The 25,047-nt window shown below is 37.8% G+C and overlaps 1 protein-coding gene across 1 annotated transcript in view; it reads right to left on the reverse strand.

Annotated features, from left to right (window-relative positions):
• Nucleotides 1-25,047, reverse strand: part of ASCC1 (activating signal cointegrator 1 complex subunit 1) — a 93,472-nt gene that overhangs the window by 13,864 nt on the left and 54,561 nt on the right. Inside the window, exons 7-8 of the mRNA XM_069459906.1 lie at nt 17,506-17,630; nt 12,490-12,575 (exon numbers count right to left, since the gene is read on the reverse strand). Of these exons, the coding sequence (XP_069316007.1) occupies nt 12,490-12,575; nt 17,506-17,630 (211 nt within the window). The remainder of the gene's footprint in view (nt 1-12,489; nt 12,576-17,505; nt 17,631-25,047) is intronic.

Consider the following 25,047-nt stretch of genomic DNA (forward strand, 5'->3'; position numbering starts at 1 on the left):
CTGGCTGTGTTCCAATAAAGTTTTATTTATTTGAATTTCTCATAATTTTCACATCATGACATATTTCAGTATTCTTCTTTGATTTTTTTTAACCATCAAAAAATGTAGGCCGGGCGCGGTGGCTCACGCCTGTAATCCTAGCACTCTGGGAGGCCGAGGCGGGTGGATCGCTCGAGGCCAGGAGTTCAAGACCAGCCTGAGCAAGAGTGAGACCCCGTCTCTACTACAAATAGAAAGAAATTATATGGACAACTAAAATATATATATACAAAAAAATTAGCCGGGCATGGTGGCGCATGCCTGTAGTCCCAGCAACTCGGGAGGCTGAGGCAGTAGGATCGCTTAAGCCCGGGAGTTTGAGGTTGCTGTGAGCTAGACTGATGCCACGGCACTCACTCTAGCCCGGGCAACAGAGTGAGACTCTGTCTCAAAAAAAAAAAAAAAAAAAAAAAATGTAAAAATCATTCATGGTTTGAGGGCCATACAAAAAATAGGTGGCAGGCCATTAAACTGTAGTTTGTGGATCCTGCTCTACGAGTTTATGATATGAAATATGGGACCAAAAATATCACCTCTGGCAAACCTAGTGTTCTAATAATGATGCATAATAAAAAATCTTTTTTCTCTGTCCTTCTAAAATCTGATTTCTGTGGAAAACAGTATAATCAGGCAATCCAAAAAAGTTTCCTGAGTGCTTGCCAGGTACAAGACACTGCTAATCACCGCGAGGCACATAAGAAGTCTCTAAACAAAGTAGGGAGAAGAGGGAAGGAGTTAAGAGGTGGAGAGCTCCATTGATTTGGATGGCCCTTACCATTAAGGAGGAGGTAATATCTGTATCAGACTTTGAAGAATGAGTATAATTTGGATAGAAAAAGATTGCAGTAAAAGAAAAAGAGAAAGATAAGGACAAAACCTTAAGGAGTAACCATATTAGAGAGAAAAAAAAAAAAAAAAGGTAGATACAGAGGCAGGCAGAAAACCAGGAGAGTAAACCGCCACTGAAGTCAAGAGAAAAAAGCATTTGAAGGAGAAAGGGCTTAATACTCTCAATGTGGTTACTGGGGGAAGAGTAAAAGTAGGTCAATGCACTGAATAAATAAGTGCTATCAATGACTTTTTTACAGTATTGTTTTGGTACAATGATAGAGGTGAGAGACAGGTTGGGGAGAGAATAAACAGGGAACAGTTTGAAAGAGATGATGGAGGAAGATGGCTTTATAGTACTTAATCAGACTAGAGAAATGGATTCTCCTTCCTTAAAACAAAAAACATTCTAATGAAAGAGGCAGCTATCTTCTCAGCAGCTTGCTCTAATAGGAAACATTCTAATTAGGAAGTTGTTCCTTATTATCAATTAAATTCTTACACTCTTTGAAATCAAATGGCCCAATTTATATGGTAAGATCAACAGTTAACAAAAGCTGCATCTACTCTAAACATTGCAACAAGACATAGCCAAGAATTTGACAAACTTTTCTGGAAGGTGACTATATACAAATGGTTAAGTGTCCTATTCAACTCCTAAGTGTATGTCTGTCTATCTTTCCTTCTTTCTTTTTAAAATTTTTTATTCTGACACAGTTTTATGCTTACCAAAAAAGTAATAAGGATAATGAAAGGATTCCTGCATTCCTTTATCCTTCTTTGTTTTTTAATAACTTACTTTAAGAAAAGCATTCTTTGGCTGAAATTCCTTTTTGTTCTTTGTAATATGGATATTGCCAATAAATTTTGGCTATTCAGTTCAAAAACTGCTGGGGCTCAAATGGTTTAGTTAATGTTGCCAATGAGTCAGTCACAAGTTGTAGGAAAGAAAAGTGCAATATAAACTGACTTAACAGAACTCCTTTTTGGAATTCACTGGGCTTCCTTAATCTATACATTGGTATCTTTTATCAGCTATACCCTATTCTCTTTTTCCTCTCCTTCTGAGACTCCAATTAAATATATGTTAGATCTTCTCACTCTATCCTGTATGTTTCATTTTCTTTCTGTAATTTTTACCTTTCCTTCCAACCATGGAGAATTCTGGATAATTTATTCTGACTAACTTCCAGTTCACTATTTCCCTCTTCATCTATGTCTAATTTGCTGCTAAACCCATCCACTAAGCTCTTAATTTCAGTTATTGCATTTTCTAGTTCTAGCACTTCTAAATGGTTCTTTTTTAAAACTGCTCTATTGCTTTTCTTTTTTAATAGTTCCCAATTCCCTGATAACAATTTTAAACTTGGCTTTGATTTCTTTGAACACAGTAGGCATAGTTGTTTTTAGTTCAAGTCTGATAACTCTAGTATGTCATGTACTTACAAGTTTTGGAAGTCTGTTTATTGTGACTGGTTTCCTCATATGTCTAGTCATCTTTGACTATGTACTGGCCATTTTTTAAGGAAAAAGTTCCTTGGAAAAATATTTTTAGACAGAGGGTGACAGTACCTTCTTCCAGAGAGGATTTCTGTTTGCTACTGCCACATAGCAATCCAGAGCCTCCTTCATCCAAGTTCAAGTCCTCAGGGTCTCTATATTTTGTCCTTTTAGAACCCTAATAGTTAGTGTTCCTGCACATTTTCTATCTCCCAACATTTGCCAGAGATTACCTTGATTTTTTTCTTCCAATATTTGATTGAATATATGTATGTGTGAGTATATATATATAATTTCCAAGAACTCTCTTACACTCTAATTGAGTATAAGATATATTTTTATATAAGACATAAAAAATTTTATAACATTTTTATTTTCCAAATGAAACTATTCAGAAAGTTGTACGTTTATTTCACTAACAACTGCCTACTTCATGTGATTGTAAAGAATAATGTAAACGCTTTCAATGCTATAGATAAAAACTATGACAAAATAGTAGGTTGTCCTAGTGAAATGCATTTAGTTTATAAGCATTAAGAGCTTACAGAGGACATGACATCTACTTAGTGATTTTATTTAAATAAGATTAAAATTTCAAGTCATAGAAATATAAAAAGGATACCATAGCTATGGCAGAAATCAAGAAACAGTAACTTTATCCTGAATTCAATTTGCTGTTATTTATCCTGCTACCACAGTGCAATGGAACATTTAGTGATAAGACATTCAAAGAAAGATTTTTCTGAAAAATTTGAGTTTTGAGAAAAAAATCTAAAGAGGAGCCAAGTGACTAAGAAACAATTTTCAAGAACGTATATAATGTTATATAATTTAAAACTGGATAATTTAAAAAAATATTTTCTTCCTCAAGTGAAATAGTATACTTTCTAAATGCTAGTCTCCCTTTGTAAGCATTAACATCTTTCTTTAAAAAGTTACAAGACTTCTGGTTTCTGGTCCAGCAGTAAGGAGCTTAGAAGTCACCACTTCATCCTAAGAAGTAAGAAGCTGAACACACTAAAAAATCAACAGCTCTTCCTGGATCTGTCAGAGAAGTGAGGTCACAGGACAAACTACTGTCCCCAAAATTAGAGAGACATACAGGTGGATACAGAGAATCGCAGCTGCAGCAGAAAGCCAGGAGGAGAAATCTCTGGAGTAGGAAAGCCTAACTAACTGACAAACTGCTGGAGGCTCAGTGTAGACAAGTATGAGAGTTAAGAACTCTAGGGGACCCAGTCATAGGGAGGACCCCATGCTTCTGTGAGTTTTACCTCCAGGACCTCTACCAGGTCTTCACAGTGAACACTGGAGAAAAATCTCCTGCTTCCAGCAGAGGGAAGAAAAAAGGAACCATTTTGAACCAGAGCACTTTGTTCTTTTTAACAAAGCCTGCCCTCAGGAGAAACTATTTTACCAAAGCCTAACCTGCTGGGGTTTTATCAAAGCCTAACCTATCTAGGGGAAGGCAAATACCCAACTGTAGCCCCTTCTAGCCTTTCAAGTGGGGAAAGAGAAATACTGAACTCTAGTTGGCTCTAGCCCTCCATGTGGAGGAAGCCCACGTTAGCTCCCTCTAATCTTCCACATAGGAGAAGGGAAAAACTCCAGGCCCCTCTAACCATCCTGTCCCACCTAAAGAGGGGTGGGGGAGCAGCACTCATGACATTCACAGAGTAGTGGCACAGGCTGACCAATCCTATAATCACAGGATTATAGAACATTTCCCCTCCCCCACACCTTACCATCACACCACTAAAGGCTATTTACCAGAGTCCCTTTCATCTAGTACATAATGTCCATATTTCAACAAAAAAATTACAAGGCATAGAAAAAGGCAGAAAACACAAATTGAAAAGACAGAGCAAACATCAGAACAATAGTCAGATATGGTAGGGATATTAGAATTATCACACCAGGAATTTAAAACAACTATGATTAATATGCTAAGGACTCTAATGGATAAAGTAGACAACATGCAAGAACAGATGGATAATGTAGGCAGAGAGATAAAAAAAATTCTAAGAATCAAAAAGTACTGGTGAACAAAAACACCGCAATGAAAATGAAGAATGCCTTTGATGGGCTCATTCTGACTGAAAAAACAGAGCAAGTTATCCAAGAACTGTGGGACAACTACAAAAGGTATAACATATACATAATACAAATACCAGAAGAAAGAGAGGAACAGAAACAATTTCTGAAGCAATGAAGACTGAGAATTTTCCCAAATTAATGTCAGACACCAAACTACACATATAGGAAGCTCATAGAATACCAAGCAGGATAAATGCCAAAAAAACTATACGTAGGTATATCATATTCACACTTCAGAAAATCAAAGATAAAGAAAAAATCTTGAAAGAAGCCAGAGGGGGAAAAACAGCTTTCTTATACAGAGGCAAAGAATTACATCTAATTTTTCCTCCAAAAGCACGCAATCAAGAAGAGAGTAAAGTGAAATATTTAAAGTGTTGAGAGAAAAAAACCACCAACCTAGAATTCTGAACTCTGCGAAATTATCCTTCAAAATTGAAGGAGAAATAAATACTTGCTCAAACAAACAATTGAGGGAATTTGTTGCCAACAGACCTATCTTGCAAGAAATGTTAAAAGAAGTTCTTCAGAAAGAAGGGAAATGATATAGGTCAGAAACTTGGATCTACATAAAGAAAGGGAAAGCACTGGAGAATGAATAAATGAAGGTAAAATAAAAACTTTTAGTTTCTTAATTCATCTAACAAACAATTGTTTGTTCAAAATAATAACAGTAATCGTGTGCTTATGTGTGTGTATACATATGCTTATGTATTAATATAAGTGAAATGAATGACAGCAATGACACAAGGGAGGGAGGATTAGGAATGTGTTATTGTTATAAGGTACTTGCACTATCATGAAGCAGTAGAGTGTTATTTGAAAGTGTACTTGGATTAGTTGTAAATGTATACTTGCAAACTCTAGGGCAACCACTAAATAAAAAGAAGTATAAGTGATATGCTATGAAAGGAAAGAGAATAAAATCATACAAAATGCTCGATTAAAACCAAAAAAGGCAGAAAAAGCGTGGGAGGCAGAAATAGGAACAAAGAACAAGGGCAACAAATAGAAAATGGTAAAATATATGTAGATATTAATCTAAATATATAAACAAATAATCACTTTAAATATCAATGGTCTAAATACATGAATTAAAAGACAGAAATTTTCAGAGTAGATTTAAAAAAACCTAACTGTATGTTATCTACAAGAAACCCACTTTAAATATAAAGATATAGATTAAAAATAAAGGAATGGAGAAAGATACACCATTCTGACACTAATCAACAGAAAGTGAGTAGTTGTACTGATTTCACATAGAACAGACTTCAGAGCAAGGAAAGTTGTTAGGAATAAAGAAATGCATGATAAAAGGGATCAATTGTCCAAGAAGACATATTAATCCTTAACAATATATGTGCCTAACAACGGAGCGTCAACATACATGAGGCAAAAACTGACAGAAGCAAGAAGAAATAGATGAATCCACTAATAGAGCTGAAGACTTTAACACCACTATATCAGAAATAGACAGATCCAGCAGGCAGAAAATCAGTAAGGATATAGTTAAACTCAATAGCAGCACCAATAGACTGGATATAATGGATATCTATAGAATACTTTATCCAACAACAGCAGATTACACATTCTTCTCAAACTCACAGGGATCATTCACCAAGACAGACCCCATTCTGGGCCATAAAACATATCTTTTTTTTTGGGGGGGGAACAGAATCTCACTCTGTTGCCCAGGCTAGAGTGCCGTGGCATCAGCCTAGCTCACAGCAACCTCAAACTCCTGGGCTCAAGCCTGCCTCAGCCTCCCGAGTAACTGGGATTACAGGCATGCACCACCATGCCCGGCTAATTTTTCTATATATATCTTTAGCTGTCCATGTAATTTCTTTCTATTTTTAGTAGAGATGGGGTCTCGCTCTTGCTCAAGCTAGTCTCGAACTCCTGAGCTCAAACAATCTGCCCATCTCGGCCTCCCAGAGTGCTAGGATTATAGGCGTGGGCCACCGCGCCTGGCCCATAAAACATATCTTAATAAATTTAAAAGAACAGAAATCATACAGTGTCTGCTCTCAGGCCACAATGGAATTAAACTTGAAATCAATAATAGAAAGATAGCTGGAAAATCCCAAACTAGTAGGAGATTAAACCACACATTTCTAAGTAACACATGGGTCAAAGAAGAACTCTCAAGAGAAATTTAAAAAATATTTTTAAACCAAAATGAAAATGAAAATACAACTTATCAAAATTTGTAGGCTGCATCAAAAGCAGTGCCTAGAGGGAAATTTATAGTATTGAATGCGTATGTGAGAAAAGAAGAACAATCTGAAATCAATAATCTAAGCTTTTCCCTTAGGAAACTAGACAAAGAAGAGCGAATTAAATCCAAAGTAAACAGATAAAAAAAATAAAAAAAATTAGAGCAGAAATCACTGAAATTGTAAAGAGGAACTCAATAAAGCAAATCAAGAGTGAACCTAATGTAAACTATGGACTGTGGGTGATAATGAGTCAACGTGAGTTCATCGATTGTAACAAATGTACCACGGTGGTGCCAGATGTTAACAGCAGAGGAAGCTGTGCATGTATAGGGACAGGGAGTATACGAAATACTCTGTACTGTCTGCTCAGTTTTGCTGTGAACCTTAAACTGTTCTAAAAAATAAAAGTTTATTAAAATTTTTTAAAAAGTGACCACACAGTTCTATTAATAAATCTCACCTCTCTTCTCTCTTCCCTAGAAAAAAGAAAAATCAATTCATCTTTTCAACACTCCTCTAATACTTCAAAACAAAATATTCATTCAAAACAAGCCTCTTCACTGAGAGTGTTTAAGAACTTAATTGTGCCTTTGTTACCTTAGGATAGACTTACTAAAGAGTTGGTCAGGGAGGAACATGGGAAGGGAGGCATGTGCTACTTTCTGACCTGGGGTAGCAGATGCACTGGTCACTTTATGCTCATTTGTTCAATGGTACATATATGTTTTATGCACACACATATATTTTTTTTCAGTCAAAAAGAATAAATAGTATGGTTTCTTTTTTAAAGATTCCTTTATAAAAACTTCTCTAAGTAAGGCATACTGAAGACCGTATTTAAATTTATCTATTTTAGGCTGGGCGTGGTGGCTCACACCTGTAATCCTAGCACTCTGGGAGGCCGAGGTGGGAGGATCACTCGAGGTCAGGAGTTCGAGACCAGCCTGAGCAAGAACAAGACCCCATCTCTACTAAAAATAGAAAGAAATTAGCTGGATAACTAAAAATATATAGAAAAAATTAGCCAGGCATGGTGGCGCATGCCTGTAGCCCCAGCTACTCGGGAGGCTGAGGCAGGAGGATTGCTTGAGCCCAGGAGTTTGAGGTTGCTGTGAGCTAGGCTGATGCCACGGCACTCTAGCCCCGTCAACAGAGTGAAACTGTTTTGCTTCTCTTTGAATAGTAGATGAAGTTGATTTTTTTTTTTCCAAGGCTGCCTCCCATCACCAGCATTCCTGATCCTTGGCCTATGTAGTTGTCAAAATAAATAAATAAGTAAATAAATAAATTTATTTTAATTATCCCTTGAAAGGCTCTAAGGAACAGAGATGGGACAAAAGCAAAAATGAAGTACTTGAGTGACTCTCATTCATGTCTTTCAAGTCTCAACGTGGCTAGACATATTTAAAACATTTTCAGAGGAAAGTAATTAAAAATTAATATAGTTTAATACTGCCAGTCCTCTCTTTCTCTAAATTTAAAGATTCTTATATATGCGATAGGAAAGGCACAAATTCATTTCCCTTTTACTTGGTTTGTATTTCCAGGATTTTTAAGTGTCTAAAGAAATGGCGCTTTTACAGTGTCCTCCTATTTTGGACCTATACTACTTTCCATTCCCTCCCAAATATATCACTGTGGCTTTATTTGCACCAAATCACATTCCCTGATGAGCAACCTAGGGCTCTAATGCCGCCTCCTCTCCACTCTGCAGTCAGAAGCTATGCTTTTGAACAGTTAATATTGTACCCCTGTTCAATCTGCTGAGAGCACAATCTTGGAATACTGATTCTACTGCTTAAGGCCATTTCATAAGTCCCCCAAACAGACTGCCATTATTTCTCTCTCCAGAAGCTGGCAGTTAATGACCATTCTACTTCTAGCCAGTAAAGGAGCAGTTATTTCCTGACAGTGTGTCTTTAGGTCAGCATGATTTCTCCAATTACAAGTTTATCACTGCCTGTGGTTATACAAAGAGCATCTTTGTTGCTATCTCTTAGATGAGAAATAGAAACTCTCTGAGGGGACACCATCCTATTAATTTGGTGTAGGTCCTCTTCACTCATGCATCCTCCTTTTGGAGCTATCTGTCAGTCTTCCATTAAAAAAACCACCATAATTGACTATGTTTGTTCCCTTTCAGGTTTGAATAACACAGAATGATTCTTTGGTTGTCAGTTCTTATTTCAAAGTCTTTCTTAGGGAAAGAAAATTCTTATTTTAGCTAGGAATAACCACAGACTAGTCTGTTACAGCTGCAACAACCCTCAAAAAAGCTGTACAAAAGAAAAATATGACTTCCACCTCCAAAAGCCATTAGAGATTTTTTTCTTATTATTAAGGCACCCAGAACACACAATATTATATTGAGCCAAAAGAACCAATTTTCTTCATGGAGTAGAATAGCAATTGGCTGCTACTCATTAAATTCTTACAGCAATGAGCAATGACTTTCTTCCTTATTTTGCTTCTCTTTGAATAGTAGATGAAGTTGATTTTTTTTTTCCCAAGGCTGCCTCCCATCACCAGCATTCCTGATCCTTGGCCTACGTAGCTGTTAATATGCTGCACACGTACACTCAGGCTCCTTAGCAGCCAATGTAGTTAACCTTTCTGTTTACTCCAAGTCAGTCCCTATCTTGTTAGTGAAATTGATTTTTTTTCTTTCTAAACAGAATAATTTCATATGGTACAAAGACTATATATATATATATATATATATATATAAAATCCACTGGTTTTCTAAATCCTTTTTTTTTTTTTTATTTTAAGGGCTTCAGGGACCATGGGTTCTCATGTTTTAGTTGAGAAAGACATGTCCATTTGTGATAATGCCAAAAGGTGGGCTGACTACAGCTACCTCACAAATACAGTTATTGCCTCTTCTGTGTTGGGGTAAACTGCTGGAGCCCACAATTTACCTCTATTCTCAAGGAGAAGTTAATTCCCTTGACTGAGCATAGGTGAAAGATTATATTTTCTGGAATTAAGGAGTAAAATATTAGAGACTATATAAAAGGACATTTTGTCATAACTGTGTTCAAAGGCACTTCTCTTTCATAACTGGCCTGCATCATTTTATATTGTAATTGCCTATTAACCGTCTGTACCCCTCAAGGATAGGAAGCTCCTGGAAGGCAGGAATTGCATCATAATGACTGTTTTACCTTCAGGGCACATGGTCTGGCAGATGGTATACAGCTAATATATATTTCTGTTAGTATTATATTCAATATGAAAGTCTAATTCTTAATTAGCCACGGTTTTAGACTAAGTGGCACACCCATTGCCCCAACCTTTATGAAATGAGTTTTAATCAGACGTTATCCCAGTTTAGACAGTTATATCCAATTTCAAATATCTAATGATCTCTACCTAAGCACTGAGTATCTTTATGGGAGGCAGCAGAAACAATGCTAAATTTGCAAGTTTTGAGTCTTTTTGCTCTGATTCAGACTCTGCGACTAACTAGCAGTGCCTTGGGTAAGTCACTTTAACTTAGTGGCTCTCATGTCAAAGATTAAAGTGGGGAACTGAGCTAAATGGTCTCCAAGTGTCTAGCTGGGCCCAGCTCTATTCATGCTCTGACTAGGCATGAATTATTAATAGTAAGGGCACTACTGACATAGCAAGCCCTTGTCAACACTAGAGGGAGCTACATTCATGCCATGGATGGGGCGTTTTAGAAGATTTCATGACAAAGCATCTTTAAATGGAAAATGGACTTTTCCAGAATGAGAGAAATTCCACACAAAGTAAGAGGTCCACACTGTTCACACAGCCACCCCACAGGTTCGCTGTAATTACCTCCCTCTTACAGATGTCACAGCACCTCACATCTCACTTGTACCAACACTCCAGGCTTCAGTTTTAATTCCATGAGAACCAAGTTGGCTTTGAACCATTCCTAAAGACGATTTTCCCCATTCAGGCTATTTTCTTTCTTAATCAAATTAATAACAACAAAAAAGCAAAGTAATTAATAGTGATATTAGAAAATCCCCAAAGAGGGGAGACAGAGGAGGAGAAAGATTCATATCAAATTGAAACAGTGACCTGGGAAAAACAATGAACTACAATGAATTCATTAGCGGCATGCCACTCAAACCCAAAGCTACTTTAAAAACAAGAAAACCACTCAAAAAGAGGAAAGATAAGATATCAAGGAAAGGAAGGAATCAACACAGCTCTGCAATGTGGGTGCTGGGATGCCCTAGTGGGCTCTGTGGTAAGAAGCTCACAGCTGCTGAAGAGTGACGTCATTAATTAGAGGCAATGCAGTCACAGTAAGCCTTTGGCAAGAAGACTGTAAAGTGACAAGATAAGGGAATGGAGGATGAGTAGGGAAACAAAAAGAGAAAATCATTTCTAAAGCTGAAGCTTACTCTGATGTTGTTATATACTCCCTTCTCCACCTCTGAAAAACATCCATGGCCTTGAAAATGTTTGACCTAAATCATCATAGAACAAGTGAAATGAATAATCGAAAACCTCTCCATTAGTATCAACTTATGTTTCTCTTTGCCTGGAGGAACAATGGCATGCTAACCTGATAGGGCATAAACCATGAACAGTACAAAATGCAGTCTGTGGGAGAAAGATAAATGCAATCCTGAAGAACCCCTTTTATTTAAATTTCATAGATTAATTCAACATAGAAAAGTAAAGCATCAACAGTCAGAAATAGACCACCTACTTTTTAGGACATGGGCTGTTCCTGAGTAAAAATAGATTATAAAGCAACTTCAGAGAGTGACTTTATGGGTAAAGAGAAAAATCTACTAGAATGAGACAAACAATTATTTTTCACTTAAAAAATGCAAACTTAAACTTTCAGAGGTAAGTACAGAGGAACACTTACCAGGTTAAAAATCAGCTTATTCCTATGGATCCAAGTAGTTGGGATACCTAATTGTTTCTTTTTTTTTTTTTTTTTTGGAGACAGAGTCTCGCTCTTTTGCCCTGGCTAGAGTGCTGTGGCATCAGCCTAGCTCACAGCAACCTCAAACTCCTGGGCTTAAGCGATCCTACTGCCTCAGCCTCCCAAGTAGCTGGGACTACAGGCATGCGCCACCATGCCCGGCTAATTTTTTCTATATATTTTTAGTTGTCCAGATAATTTCTTTCTATTTTTTAGTAGAGACAGGGTCTTGCTCTTGCTCAGGCTGGTCTTGAACTCCTGACCTCGAGCGATCCTCCCGCCTCGGCCTCCCAGAGTGCTAGGATTACAGGCGTGAGCCTCCACGCCGGGCCCCTAATTGTTTTTTAAATCACCAACTTCAAGTACTCTAGAGCTGTGGTCCCCAATCCCTGAGCTACAGACCAGTACTTGTCCGAGGTTTGTTAGGAACCAGGGCTGTGCATCACCGATCACCCCCTGCCCCTTCGCCCCACGAAACAGAACTGGGTCCAACAGCAGGAGGTGAAAGGCTGACAAGCGAGGGAGCGAAGCTTCATCTGTATTTACAGCTGCTCCCCTCATCACTGGCATCACCACCTGAGCTCCACCTCCTCCATGTCCCCCCAAATCCATGGAAAAGTTGTCTTTCATAAAACTGGTCCCTAGGACTAAAAAGGTTGGGGACCACTGCTCTAGAGTGTCAAAGCCTTGCCAGAGTCAAGAGGACTTCTCTTTTCCCATAGAAAATTAAAAGAAAAAAAATTTTAACAGCCCTTTCAATCAACAGTCCTCATGAGAAGCATGAGAAAAATATACTCTACGTTAAAAGGAAAACAACTTGTTTTCCTCCCTTATTTAGGACACATGCCAAAGGATTTCCAATTCACTCTGCTTCATACTGACCTTTAAAATGTTTCGGCCATCAAATGATTCTCTTTCCTTGAAGATATATTTGCCATCCGCTGTGTAGAGATTGTACCTGCCTTCAGCTGTAAATATTCCAGAGATAATGTTAGAAGAAAAGCTTAGGTTAATTATCTGTTTTCTCTTAGGTTTCCATAGGTACACAGGTACAACTAGCAAAATTCTCATGTGCTACCTGGAAAGGGGCAGAATGTGGAAGAAAAAACATCAGGCTATGAGTTAAGAGAAGTGGATTCTAGTCCCAGCTCTGTCATCAACTCATTCAACATACATTTACTTATTCAACATTCTCCAAGTACTCACTGTATGTACTTCTTAACAATGCAACTAGCTATATTCTTAGGCAAATTATGTCTCCTTCATGGGCCTCAGTTCCTCAGTGACTAAGTTAGAGGTCAAGACTAAGTGATCTCCAAAGGTTCTTTATAGTTTACAAACCCAAGATAAGCTGCACATTATTTTAAATATGTAAAAATACACAATATTTTCCATATTAACTAGTCAAAACCGCTGGGTTTTGACCCCAAAACTATGCTTTGGGTTGATTTAAGGACTCCCCCCAAAGGACAAAGAGCCTTTAGTTGTAATCAAAGGTATCCTTACAGACATTCTACACAGGAACGCAGCAAATCTATGACCTTGGCCTAAACAAAGCTGTGCTCCATCTTCTTGTGTCAATTTAGGTTTCATATCCCAAAAGATGTCCTTAAAAGTTTCAAGGAAAAAAATATCAAAGGAAAGGGAAGCAGGAGAGAAAAAATATAACATCATTTCATGTTCCTTTCAAGTAAGAATTCAACACAGAGAAGAGTCTAGGGTAGAAAAAATTCAAAGAATCCTCAAGAATTATTTAACTCTCAGAATATTTCCTAAAATACTAATCCTTTCCTGCCCACTGACGGACATTCAAAAATATTTGTATTTCCACCTTTGAGAATGTTCTTTTACTTATATAGGTATGGAGAAAACCAGGTCAGCATTGATAAAATATATCTACAGTTCTAACAACTCCATGAATATAATGCATTTTAGTTAGCACACTGGAGTTACACATGGGTAACTATGGAATTATTTCTGTAATGAGAAGCGGGCTCTTAATCAAAGATCCTAATCCCATGTATATTTCACACCTTAAGATATGTGAAGTTTTAAAAGAATGATAGGCCAAGCACGTGGCTCATGCCTGTAATCCCAATGTCCAAGACAGGAGGACAGCTTGAGGCCAGGAGTTCAAGACCAACCTGGGCAACATGGCAAGACCCCATCTTTACAAAAAAATTTAAAAATTAGCCAGGTGTGGTGGACTAGCCTGTAGTCCCAGCTACTCAGGAGGCTGAGGCTGGAGGATCACTTGAGCCCCGGAGTTCAAGGCTACAGTGAGCTATCATGGTGCCACTGCACTCTAGCCTGAACAAAAGAGCGAGACCCTGTCTCAAAAAAAAAAAAAAAAAAAAAGTAAAAGAACAATAAGTAAATTATTACCAAATAAATATCAATTAAAAAGCAGAAATCATTTCTGAAGATTGACATGTTTAATGACAGGTTCAAAATCTGTAAGTAGCATTAACCATCAGGGAAATGCAAATCAAAACCAAAATGAGATACAACTTTACACCTACAAGGACGGCTACAATAAAAATAAAAGATGTAGTAACAAGTACTGGCAAAGATCTGCAGAAACTGAAATGTTCACATACTGCTGGTGGAACATAAAATGGTGCGGCCACTTTGGAAAATAGTCTGTCAGTCCCTCAAAAGATTAAACATAGAGTTACCACATGACCCAGAAATTCCACTCCTAGATATATACCCAGGAGAACTGAAAACATGCCCACACAAAACTTGCATATGATGTTCATAGCAGCATTGTTTACAATAGCTGAAAAATGGAAACGACACAAATGTCCATCACCTGATGAATGGATGCACAAAATGTGGTATTTCCATACAATGAAATATTATTCAGTAATAAAAAGGAATGAAGAATTGATACATGTTATAACATGGAAGAGCCTTGAAAACATTACGCTAAGTGAAAGATGCCAATCACAAAAGATCACATATTATATGATTCTATTTATACAAAATGTCCCCGAACAGGCAAATCTATAGAGACAGAAAGTAGACTGGTAATGCCTAGGGCTGGGGAGGAAGAAATGGGGGGTGACTGCCAATGGGTATGGGTTTTCTTTTTGGGGTAATGAAACTGTTTTTAAAATTGATCATGATGATGGTTGCACAACTTTGATTATACTGAAAACACTGACTTGTACATGTCCAATGGGTGAATTGTATAGAGTGCGAATTATATCTCAATAAAGCTATTATATTTTGAAAATCTATAAGTAGGAAGGGAAAACTAGACTATGAACACAGAACATTTTCACATATAAAGCTGTGACAATAAACCTGGATCAATATAATTTAGAATATACAGATTCCAACATAACTGAACTCTTTCTATGTTAAGAGATTAGTTAATAATGGAATATGAAACAGGTTTAGGAGCTCTGAACAGAGAATTAAGGACTAAGACAAATGCAAAATACACTAATGATAGCTATTAAGTATCTAATGAAATATTATCTATACCTACACTGTCCAAAATAGTAGCCACTATCTAGATGTGGTCATTTCAATTTAAATTAATTCAAGTTAAATATAAATAAAAGTTCACCATCACAGCCTCACTAGCCACCTTTCAAGTGCTCAATAATCACATCTGGTTAGTAGCTACCATCCTGGTCACCACAGATATAGAATATTTCTATTATCACAGAAAGTTCTATCGTAGGGTGCTAGATACAATATGTCATCTGAACCAATGAATTTAGAGTATACTCTAGTATACTCTAAAGGTCTGAAACTCTGCCTACACATAATGATGTTAAAACATACATCACCTCAGGGGATCTCACTGGATTTTCCAAAATAAAAATGACTGTCCAAAATAAAATAAGCAGGCCAGGCACAGTGGCTCACACCTGCCATCATAGCACTTTGGGAGGCTGAGGCAGGAGGAACGCTTGAGCCCAGGAGTTCAAGACTAGCCTGAGCAACATGGAGAGACTCCGTCTCTATAAAAAATAGAAAAATTAGCTGGGCGTGGTGGCATATTCCTGTAGTCCCAGCTGCTCAGAAACCTGAGGCAGGAGGATCACTTGAGCCCAGGAGTTCAAGGATGCAATGAGCTGTGATGATGCCATTGCACTTTAGCCAGGGCAACAGAGCAAGACCTTGTCTCAAAAAATATAATCATAATAAAATAAATAGCATAAACCTAGGTAAATGTTTCCACTGTACAAGCTACATAATACATAGAGATCTCAAATATTCCAACCTTCTGCAGTACTACTGCGCAGATGAAAGAAATATGCTCCACTGGAATAAGAACAAGTTTAAAGCTTTGGATTCTATAAACTACCCAAAAAAGAGTCTACAGGCTTTGACTGAGTCGTTTGAACCTACTTTGGTCTTAGTGCTCTCAAAGGCAAAACTGATTTATTTAGAAAAGTCTTAAATAAAATTCAGTATAATATCATAAGACATTAACATTTTAGAACTAATAACTAGACAGCTAATATTTCTTGGTCCTACAATGGCTCTAACCAAATGGAATTAACAGTAAATGATTTCCAGTTGGGATCTTTTAAGTAAAAAGATGTACCTTGACAAAAAGACACAAATTGCCCTAAATTAAAAATCTATAAATAGTCAATGGGTTCAAGTCCTGATAAAGTCTTCTTCCAACCTAGATTTTCTAAAACCAAGGTCAGGGCCCTAAGAAAGGAAATAAAACCTGAATATGAGATTTTGGTACTAGTATATTTTAAACAACAGATCTTAGAAGGAACAGTTGCATATAGCTTGAATTTATGCCTCCTGATCAGATGCTCAATGTGCTAGAGAAGTTTTCAGTTTGGAGGTGGGGATAGGGAAAAAAGAATCCTGTTGAAATAAATAATTATCCCAAATCAAGGATTAAAACAGGGCATTCTTATCCAAAGGCTGCGATTCCATGAAGAAAAATTATTACTCTAACACAAGGTTTCTCGACCTTGGTGCTACTGACAGGTTGGAAAGAATAATTCTTTGTCGGCCGGGCGCGGTGGCTCACGCCTGTAATCCTAGCACTCTGGGAGGCCAAGGTGGACGGATCGTTTGAGCTCAGGAGTTCGAGACCAGCCTGAGCAAGAGCGAGACCCCACCTCTACTAAAAAAAAAAAATAGAAAGAAATTATATGCACAGCTAAAAATATATATAGAAAAAATTAGCCGGGCATGGTGGCACATGCCTGTAGTCCCAGCTACTCGGGAGGCTGAGACAGGAGGATCGCTTGAGCTCAGGAGTTTGAGGTTGCTGTGAGCTAGGCTGACGCCACGGCACTCACTCTAGCCTGGGCAACAGAGTGAGACTCTGTCTCAAAAAAAAAAAAAAAAAAAAAAAGAATAATTCTTTGTCGTAGAGGGCCATCTTGTGCAAAGTAGAGTGTTAAACAGCATCCCTGGCCTCTACCCATTAGATGCGAGTAGCAACACACCTCCGGTCCCCTAACTGTGATAACCAAAAATGTCTCTAAATAATCCCAGATGTCCTCTGGGGGGCAAAATCGCTCCCAGGGGAGACCACTGGTCTAACATTTACTTTTACTTGCTAACCTTCATTTCTTCTTTTATCTCTTCACAGAAAGCCAACAAATATTGCATGGGGCATACTTATACTCAAAAATTATTCATTGTTTATCTAAAATTTACCTGGGCATCATGTATTTTTGTTTGCTAAATCTGGTAACTCTGTGTGTGACAGAAAGCAAAGATCTAGTAGCCAGAGTCCCAGGCTAGATATGTCCCTCCCCACATCTACTATGCTCCTCAAAACAAGCTAATAGAGCTAAAAAAAGAAGATATATCAGAGACAGTCCATTCTATTTAAACCTCAGGGATACCACAAGGCCGCTGATCACAAGCGGTGCTACAGTTCTGTGGAAGACTTACCATTGGGGTCTTTCCTGAACAGTGTATTCATGACTGTAGCATGCAGTTTCACACTATTCCACTCTTTCACTATTAGTCCAGACGCCTGAAAACGTTCCAGAACTCGATCAACCAATTCCTGCAACCTGGAGAAATTGAAGAAAAGAAGTACAGAAATCTTAATAAATTCCTGAACATACAATTACTAATTCAACGATGTTTACAAAGCATCTGCTCTGTGCCAATCACTTTTCAAAGCCCTGCATCGGAAGAGGAAGAGGCTTCAGCCTCCATCATGGAGCTCACTGTCTTGTCAAGAAGACAGAAAGACAGGGGAAATGAATAATTGTAGTATGTTATGGTGAGTGTGAAGGGACCATTCAACTCTACATGGAGAGGGCCAGGTTTCCACAGGAGGTTTAAATGTAGTCTTGAAGGATCATTGAAGATTTGCAAATAAACAAGTGAGGAAGGTCAGTTCAAGCAGAAGAAGAAACAGTACATGCAAAGATGCCAAGGCATGCAAGATGACAGCATATTTGGAAAACTGCCAATTATTTAATGACAGTGCGAGAAGAGGGACAATTAGAGAGGAGCTGGATCTATAAGTAGCAGTCAGACCGTGGGAAGCCACCAAAAGACTTTCCAAAAAAAAATGATGTGGTCTGATGTCCATTTTTGAAAGCTGACTCTGTGGCAGAGTGGAAAATGCTTTAGAAGGGGAAGGGACCAGCAGTACAGAGGTCAGCTAAGTGGCTACTGCAATAGACTAAGTAACAACAAACACAATGTGTCAGGTACTGTTCTGAGCACTTTGTATCTGTTAAATCATTTAATCCTCATAACAAATTATTATCCCTATTTTACCAATAAGAAAATTAAGGCATAGAGAAGTTATGAACTCGACCAAGCTCACAAAACTAGTAAGTGGCAGATCCAAAATCAGAATGCATACAGTCTAGCTTCAGAGTCCATGCTCTTAGGAACTGCATATAAGGAGGAAAATGATGAAGATCTAAACTGTAGCAGGGCAGTGAGAACTGAGATAGGGGAATGGATTCCAAAGAGTTATGTGAGAGTGAGGCTGGTGCCCATTCAGATATGGCTGTGTTAAGGGAGAGGAGGTGGTTAAGAAAGATTCCCAAGTGTTGCCTTAAATGACCAGGTGGGTCATTAACCAAGATGGGGAGCTGTGGAGAAGCAACTACTTATTGTTATGTTGTGTTGTTTTGGGGAGAAGGTTAATAATATACTGTCCATAATTTTGCATATGTAGCATAGGATAGTGGAAGAGAGATGGAAATCCAAGCCTGGAGCTCAAGAGGAAAATCTAAACTCCACAGATTTAGGAATCATCAGTACAAAAACAGTAGTTAAAAGCACGGGAGAGATGTTGTCATGGGGATGGTGGGATTTGGGGTAAACCAAGAAGAGAGCTAGGGACAGAGCCCTACGAAACACTTCTACCTAAGGAACAGGGAAGGAACCAGCAAAGACAGCTGACAAGATAAGGAATAAGAAAGGGAAGTTGAGAGGCTGAAAGGAGACTTACAAAGGGATAAAAAGAGAATAATCAGTACAGGACAACACTATGAAAACAAAGAAAGCAAAAAATGCCCCCTTATTTCTCACAATTAGAGACCTCTGTCAAAGCAGTTTCGCTGACGTGCTGGAGACAGGAGTCTTGTGACAGAGGACCAATGGAAGAACCAGAGAGAGGAGGGGAAAGTGACAACTGCACACAACTCTGTCAAGAAACTTGAAAGGAAGGAGAGAAACTAATGCCTTGGTAATCAGAAGATACGGAGTTGAGGGAAGATTGTTCGTATTTGCTTTTAATGCGGAGAAAAAGTTGAAAATGCTTACTGACAACAAGAAATAATTCTGAGAGAAGGAAGATCAAACCTCAGGCCATAGAGGGAATGCACAGAACAAGATCTCAAAGGATGATGTGCACACAGGGGGTGGGAATACAGTGGTGAACAAAACCAGCCCCCACCCCAAGCAACTAACATCGCAGTGGAAGGAGACAGGCAACAGACAGACACGTATACGACCTCAGGGGTGCTAAGTGCCACGAAGAAAATGAAATGGCAAGGAGGGACTGGGGCTGGGTGTACTATTTTAGGGAGGGCAATCAGGGAGGGTCTCCCTGAGAAAGTAACATTTGAGCAGAGACCTGAGGGAAAAGCATTCCAGAGAGAGGGAACAGCAATTGCAGACATCTGAGGCAAGCATATGAGTAGTATGACTGAGGAACAGTAAGGAAGCCAGTGTTTGCAGTGAAACCAGGAAAGCAAGTGATGAGGTCAGGGAGGTAAGAAGAACCAGGTCATGCAGGGCTCGCAGGCCAGTGTGAGGGCGTCAGTGTTTACTCTGAGTGAGGTGGGGAGCTTTTGGAGGGTTTTCAGTAGAAGAATGACATGATCTGGCTGCTGTTTGGAGGACAGACAGCGGTGGAGGCAGGCTGGAAGTGGGAAGGCAGCTACAAGGCGATGGCAACCACCCAGGTGGCTGGGGCAGCTGCAGGGGAGGTGGTAAGAAGTGACAGATTTCCTGGTATACTGGAATCAAGAGGTGAAGGTGATTCTAAAAGAATTTTTGTCCTGAGCAATCAGAAAATTGGATATCAAAGAACACAACACATTGGAGGACTCATAACAATTCTGTAGAACAGGAAAGGCAGACTGAAGCCAGGTTGTGAAGGCCTCTGTGGGTCAGGCAGGGTTGGAATTTTACTTGGTAGCCATGAAACCAATGAGGGTTTTTAAGAAGCAAGAAACACAAGAAAAAACTAAAGGCATGGAAACCAGTTAAGAGAGATGTTGTGCTTCCTTACATAGTTATCTTAATTATTTTCCCAATTACAAAAATAATACATATTCATTATAGAAAACATGTAAAGTACAGAAAAGCATAAAAAGGAAAACATAACCTCACCATCCACAGATAAGCATTTGACAAAAAAGAGTTAAGTGGCCAGGTGCGGTGGCTCACGCCTGTAATCCTAGCACTCTGGCAGGTCAAGGCGGGAGGATAGCTTGAGCTCAGGAGTTTGAGACCAGCCTGAGCAAGAGTGAGACAAAAAAGAAACAAAAAAAAGAAAAAATCCAGCCAGGCGTTATGGGCTACCTGGGAGGCTGAGGCAGAAGGATTGCTTGAGCCTCGAAGTTGGAGGTTGCAGTGAGCTATGATGATGCCACTGCACTCTACCCAGGGCAACAGAGTGAGACTCTGTCTCAACGAAAAAAAAAAACCAAAGCAACTAAACACCCCTCCTCACAACCCCCCACTACCCCTTTATATATTAAAAAAAAAAAGACTTAAGTGTTTATTGGTGAATGGTGAGGTTCTATAATCAGGAAAAACAATTAAGATATAACAGTTTTTAAAATTTCTGATTAACACCATTACAAAATGATACAATTGTTAAATAACATAACTTAGGTCTGAACATAACCATGCACTACAAAATCCATCTCAATTACAAATCACAACAGAGCAATTCCTTACTTTTCTCTTTCTCCTTTTAAAGAAAAAAAAAGTTGATAGGGAGCTTAGCTATATAGAAACAGGGAGCATAAAACACTAGAGTAAGCAAACTAAATAGACTAACTGAAAAAAGCCAGTTTCCAGCTTTGTCTTTCTGGAAAACTAGCGTTTCTGCCAATTTATAGACGCAGAACTTTGAAGGGACTAAAGTCATTTCAAAAGTTCTAGTCTAACCTGCTTTTTTTACATAGGAGGAAATGATGCACAAAAGCCTGAACTGCTCAAAGTCAGTGAAAGAGGAACCAGAATCCACATCTCCTGGCAGCCAGTTCTGCTCTGGTATCAGTATTCCATAATATCTATACACACTGACATAAAAGTATTGTCTAAGTTATATTTCATGAGAAGAGTGAACTGCAGAAAAATATGTGCAATGTGATCCCATTTGTGCTCCATGAAGGCTGGCTCTTTGTCTTACTCACAGCTTTAACTCTGCACCTAAATTAATGCCTAATCAACACACAATCAGTGTGCAATAAATAGTTGTTGCATGTACACATGAATGAATTCATAGATGGCAAATATTTTGGAATTCTATGAAGAAAACTTAAGGGTACTTAGACGTAATCACTAAATTTCAGGTTACTGTCATGGAGAATAATTGAGAATAATGTCACTATATTTGCAACAGCATATTCTTTCAATTCTTATTTCATTGATCCTTTTCTGTTTATGAGTGAGTCACAAAACTTCTCTATGCCTCTGCTTTCTCATAAGTACATTAAAAATAACATGGGTTGCTATGAAAAAAAAAGAATGACTTATTCCTAAAGCAGCTCTCATTTAGATAATGCTTTGGGTTTGAAAAGAGAAGTCAGTTATTAATGCACTAAATCTAAGCTCTTAGTTTAAAGGCCTGCAAGTGCTACAAAGCTCAAGCATTCCAAAGCCATCTTTACAGATAAGGAGTTTATACTGCAGAATAATCACTGACTCCCTAGAAACTGCAAATTGCAGGCTTTTGTTTGGGCTTTTCCCCCCAGTTTAATTCAGTTCTATCCAATTAATACCTCCTGAGTGCTCACGGTATACAGGTATGCTAATAACTACAAGAATAAAAACCTAAGCAAAGACAGTCCTTGTTATTAACGGATCTACAATCTTATTAAGATGACAAAATTTTTGTTTTCATTTTTATATGAGACTATAAAGTAGACTTTGGTAATAACATAAGAAATATAAGGTGCTTTTGGTAATTTAAAAGTGGAAGAGATTGACTGGGTACGGTAGCTCACGCCTATAATCCTAGCAATTTGGGAGGCCGAGGCAGAAGGATTTCTTGGGGCCAGGAGTTGGAGATCAGCTTGAGCAAGAGTGAGACCCATCTCTACAAAAAACAGAAAAATTAGCTGGGTGTGGTGGCACATGCCTGTCGTGCCAGCTACTCGGGGGGCTGAGGCAGTAGGATTGCTTGAGCCCATCACAAAAAAAAAAAAAAAAAAGGCAGAAGATATTTTAGCTGGGTTAGGATCAGAATAGGCTACAAGGAGAATGGGCTTGGAACAAGAAGCTAACTGCACTCAACGCATCTTTGTATATCAGCTGAATGAATAAATGACTTAAATAAATAACAAACATTCACTGAACATCAACTATGAACCACGCATTATGAAAGGCACTGAATATATGAAGCTGAATAACACGTACTCCATGCCCCTAAGAATCTTATAATCTACTTGAGAAACAGAAGAAGAAAGGATGGCAAGAGGAGAGACAGACAGCATTTTGACAGAAAGAGGAATAATATGAGGAGAATTTTAGTCACAAGACTAAACAAATACATGAAGGATCATCGACAAGTAGTGAAGCAGGCTGGGGCCCGGACTAGGTACAAGATAGTGGGAGATAAAGTTGAAATCCTAAATCAGTGTCCTACTGGAGATCTTGAATGCGAGACTGTGGATTATTAATTAATTCAAAAGATGATGTAAAATGATGGAAGATTTTTAAAAATTTTTTGTAGAGATGGGGTCTCACTATGTTTCTCAGGCTGGTCTTGAACTCCTAGCCTCAAGTGATCCTCCCACCTAGCCCCCCAAATGCTAGGATTATAGGTGTGAGCCACCACACCTGGCCGACGGAAGATTTTTAAACAAAGAAGTCCCCTGGTACATAGGCTATAGCTTAGAATGACTAACGTAGTAGTATTTTATAACATCTATATACACACTGACATAAAAGTAATGTAAAATTTATATTTCATGAGAAAAATGAACTGCAGAAAAATATGTGTAAAGTGATCCCATTTATGTAAAGTTATAAGCATAGACAATGACTCTCAGCAGTATTTGTTCTGGGGAGGGAAATTGGTAGAGTCAGAGCAGGGGGAAAAAGAAGCATTTAATTTTCACTTTACCCATCTGTAAGTTTTTATTTTTATAGGAGAAAACAATGTTAAAAAAAGAAGCTTGGCTGTGAAAGGAAGATGGCAAACTACGTATAGTGATGCTGGGATGCACAGCTGGAATTTAACTCTAATGCAAACATACCTCTCTCTTCACCAAACTTCTCAAGAGTAAATTATTAATATATTCACTTATTCTTAATGTCCTTTTTCTGCCCTATCATGAACAGCAGGCTTTACAGTCAAACAGAGCTGGATCAAACTATAATCTTACAAACACACACTAATCACTCCTGATCCTGACCTGACCAAGATACTAAGTAATACCTGAACAAATATAACACTGCCTGTTATACCAACATTGTTTTTAAAAAAAAATCAGATAAGCTAAAAGAAAAAAAAATTACTTACTATCCAGAAATAACTACTGGTAAGATTTTTATGTATCCAGACTGACTTTTTCTCTTGCTCTTTCTTCCTACTTTTGAGAGGGAAAAGTAAGTGTATATTTACAAATTGTTTTGTAATCTCCTTTTATCACGTAATACTCTATAGTCAACATTTTCCCAAGACAGAGACTTTAGTCAATTCATAGTATTCACTTGTGTACAGATGTTCTGTTGTTCATTTCCCACCAATCAAACTTTGATGACTACTTAGACTGTTGCTAGTATATACTGTTATACATAATATTGTAATAGATATCTTCATATATAAATGTTTGTTCACATTACTGATTAAGTCTGCTGGATAAATTCCTACAAAGAGAATCAGCCAAGTCTAAGAAGTAAAAAATCATTAGAAAAGGGCCAACCTGCTTTCTGGAAAGCTTGTACTAATTTATAGTTCTATCAGCAGTGATCTTCTCATGTCACTTATCAAATATCTACTTAGTTTTCTTCTACTTTAAAATTTGTTTTTCTATGACTAGATTAATTCTTAAATAGATTTAAGCTCCTTAAGGGCCATCTTACCCATTTTTTTATAACCCTTATGGTCTCCAATACAGTGCCTGGTACTTTGTAAACACTAAACTATTCATTTTTTGGATACTTATCTTTGTCCAGCCACTTGTTAATACTTTTACTGATCTCTTATCAATTTTAAAGCTTTTAAAAGTCTTTTTTAGTAGACTGCTATGTTATCTTCAAATAATGACAATTTTGTCTTCTTTTCCATTGTCTCTGTTTTATAACTTAGGTAATGTCAGAACTTTCAGAATAATGTATTTAATATTAATGATAAAAAAATAATATTAATGATAATTATAGGCAACCTTGTTTTTTTTCTGATTTAATAGGAATAAATCTAGTGTATTACCATTCAATATGACTGTTGATTTAAAACAGATTTATTAGGCAATAACTTTCTCTTTTGTTTTGTTTTGTATTTTTAGGAAATATCTTTCTATTTTCTGAATTCTTCTAATAAAAAAAGTATGTTGAATTTCATCAAAAATCTTTTAGGCGTGTATTTAGATTCTATTTTTTAATTTGACCTATTAAGTAGGATATTATTAGATTTCCTGGTCCTAATCCATCTTTGCATTCCTGAGATGAATGAGCTTAGTCATGATGGATCATATTTATCTTACTCCTAACTCCCCACTTTCAGAAAATTGCCAAATCTAGCAGATTTTACTATTCTTGCATCCATGTATCAGTTGC

The sequence above is a fragment of the Eulemur rufifrons genome, chromosome 28 (assembly GCF_041146395.1).
Source record: "Eulemur rufifrons isolate Redbay chromosome 28, OSU_ERuf_1, whole genome shotgun sequence".
Classification (NCBI taxonomy): Eukaryota; Metazoa; Chordata; class Mammalia; order Primates; family Lemuridae; genus Eulemur; species Eulemur rufifrons.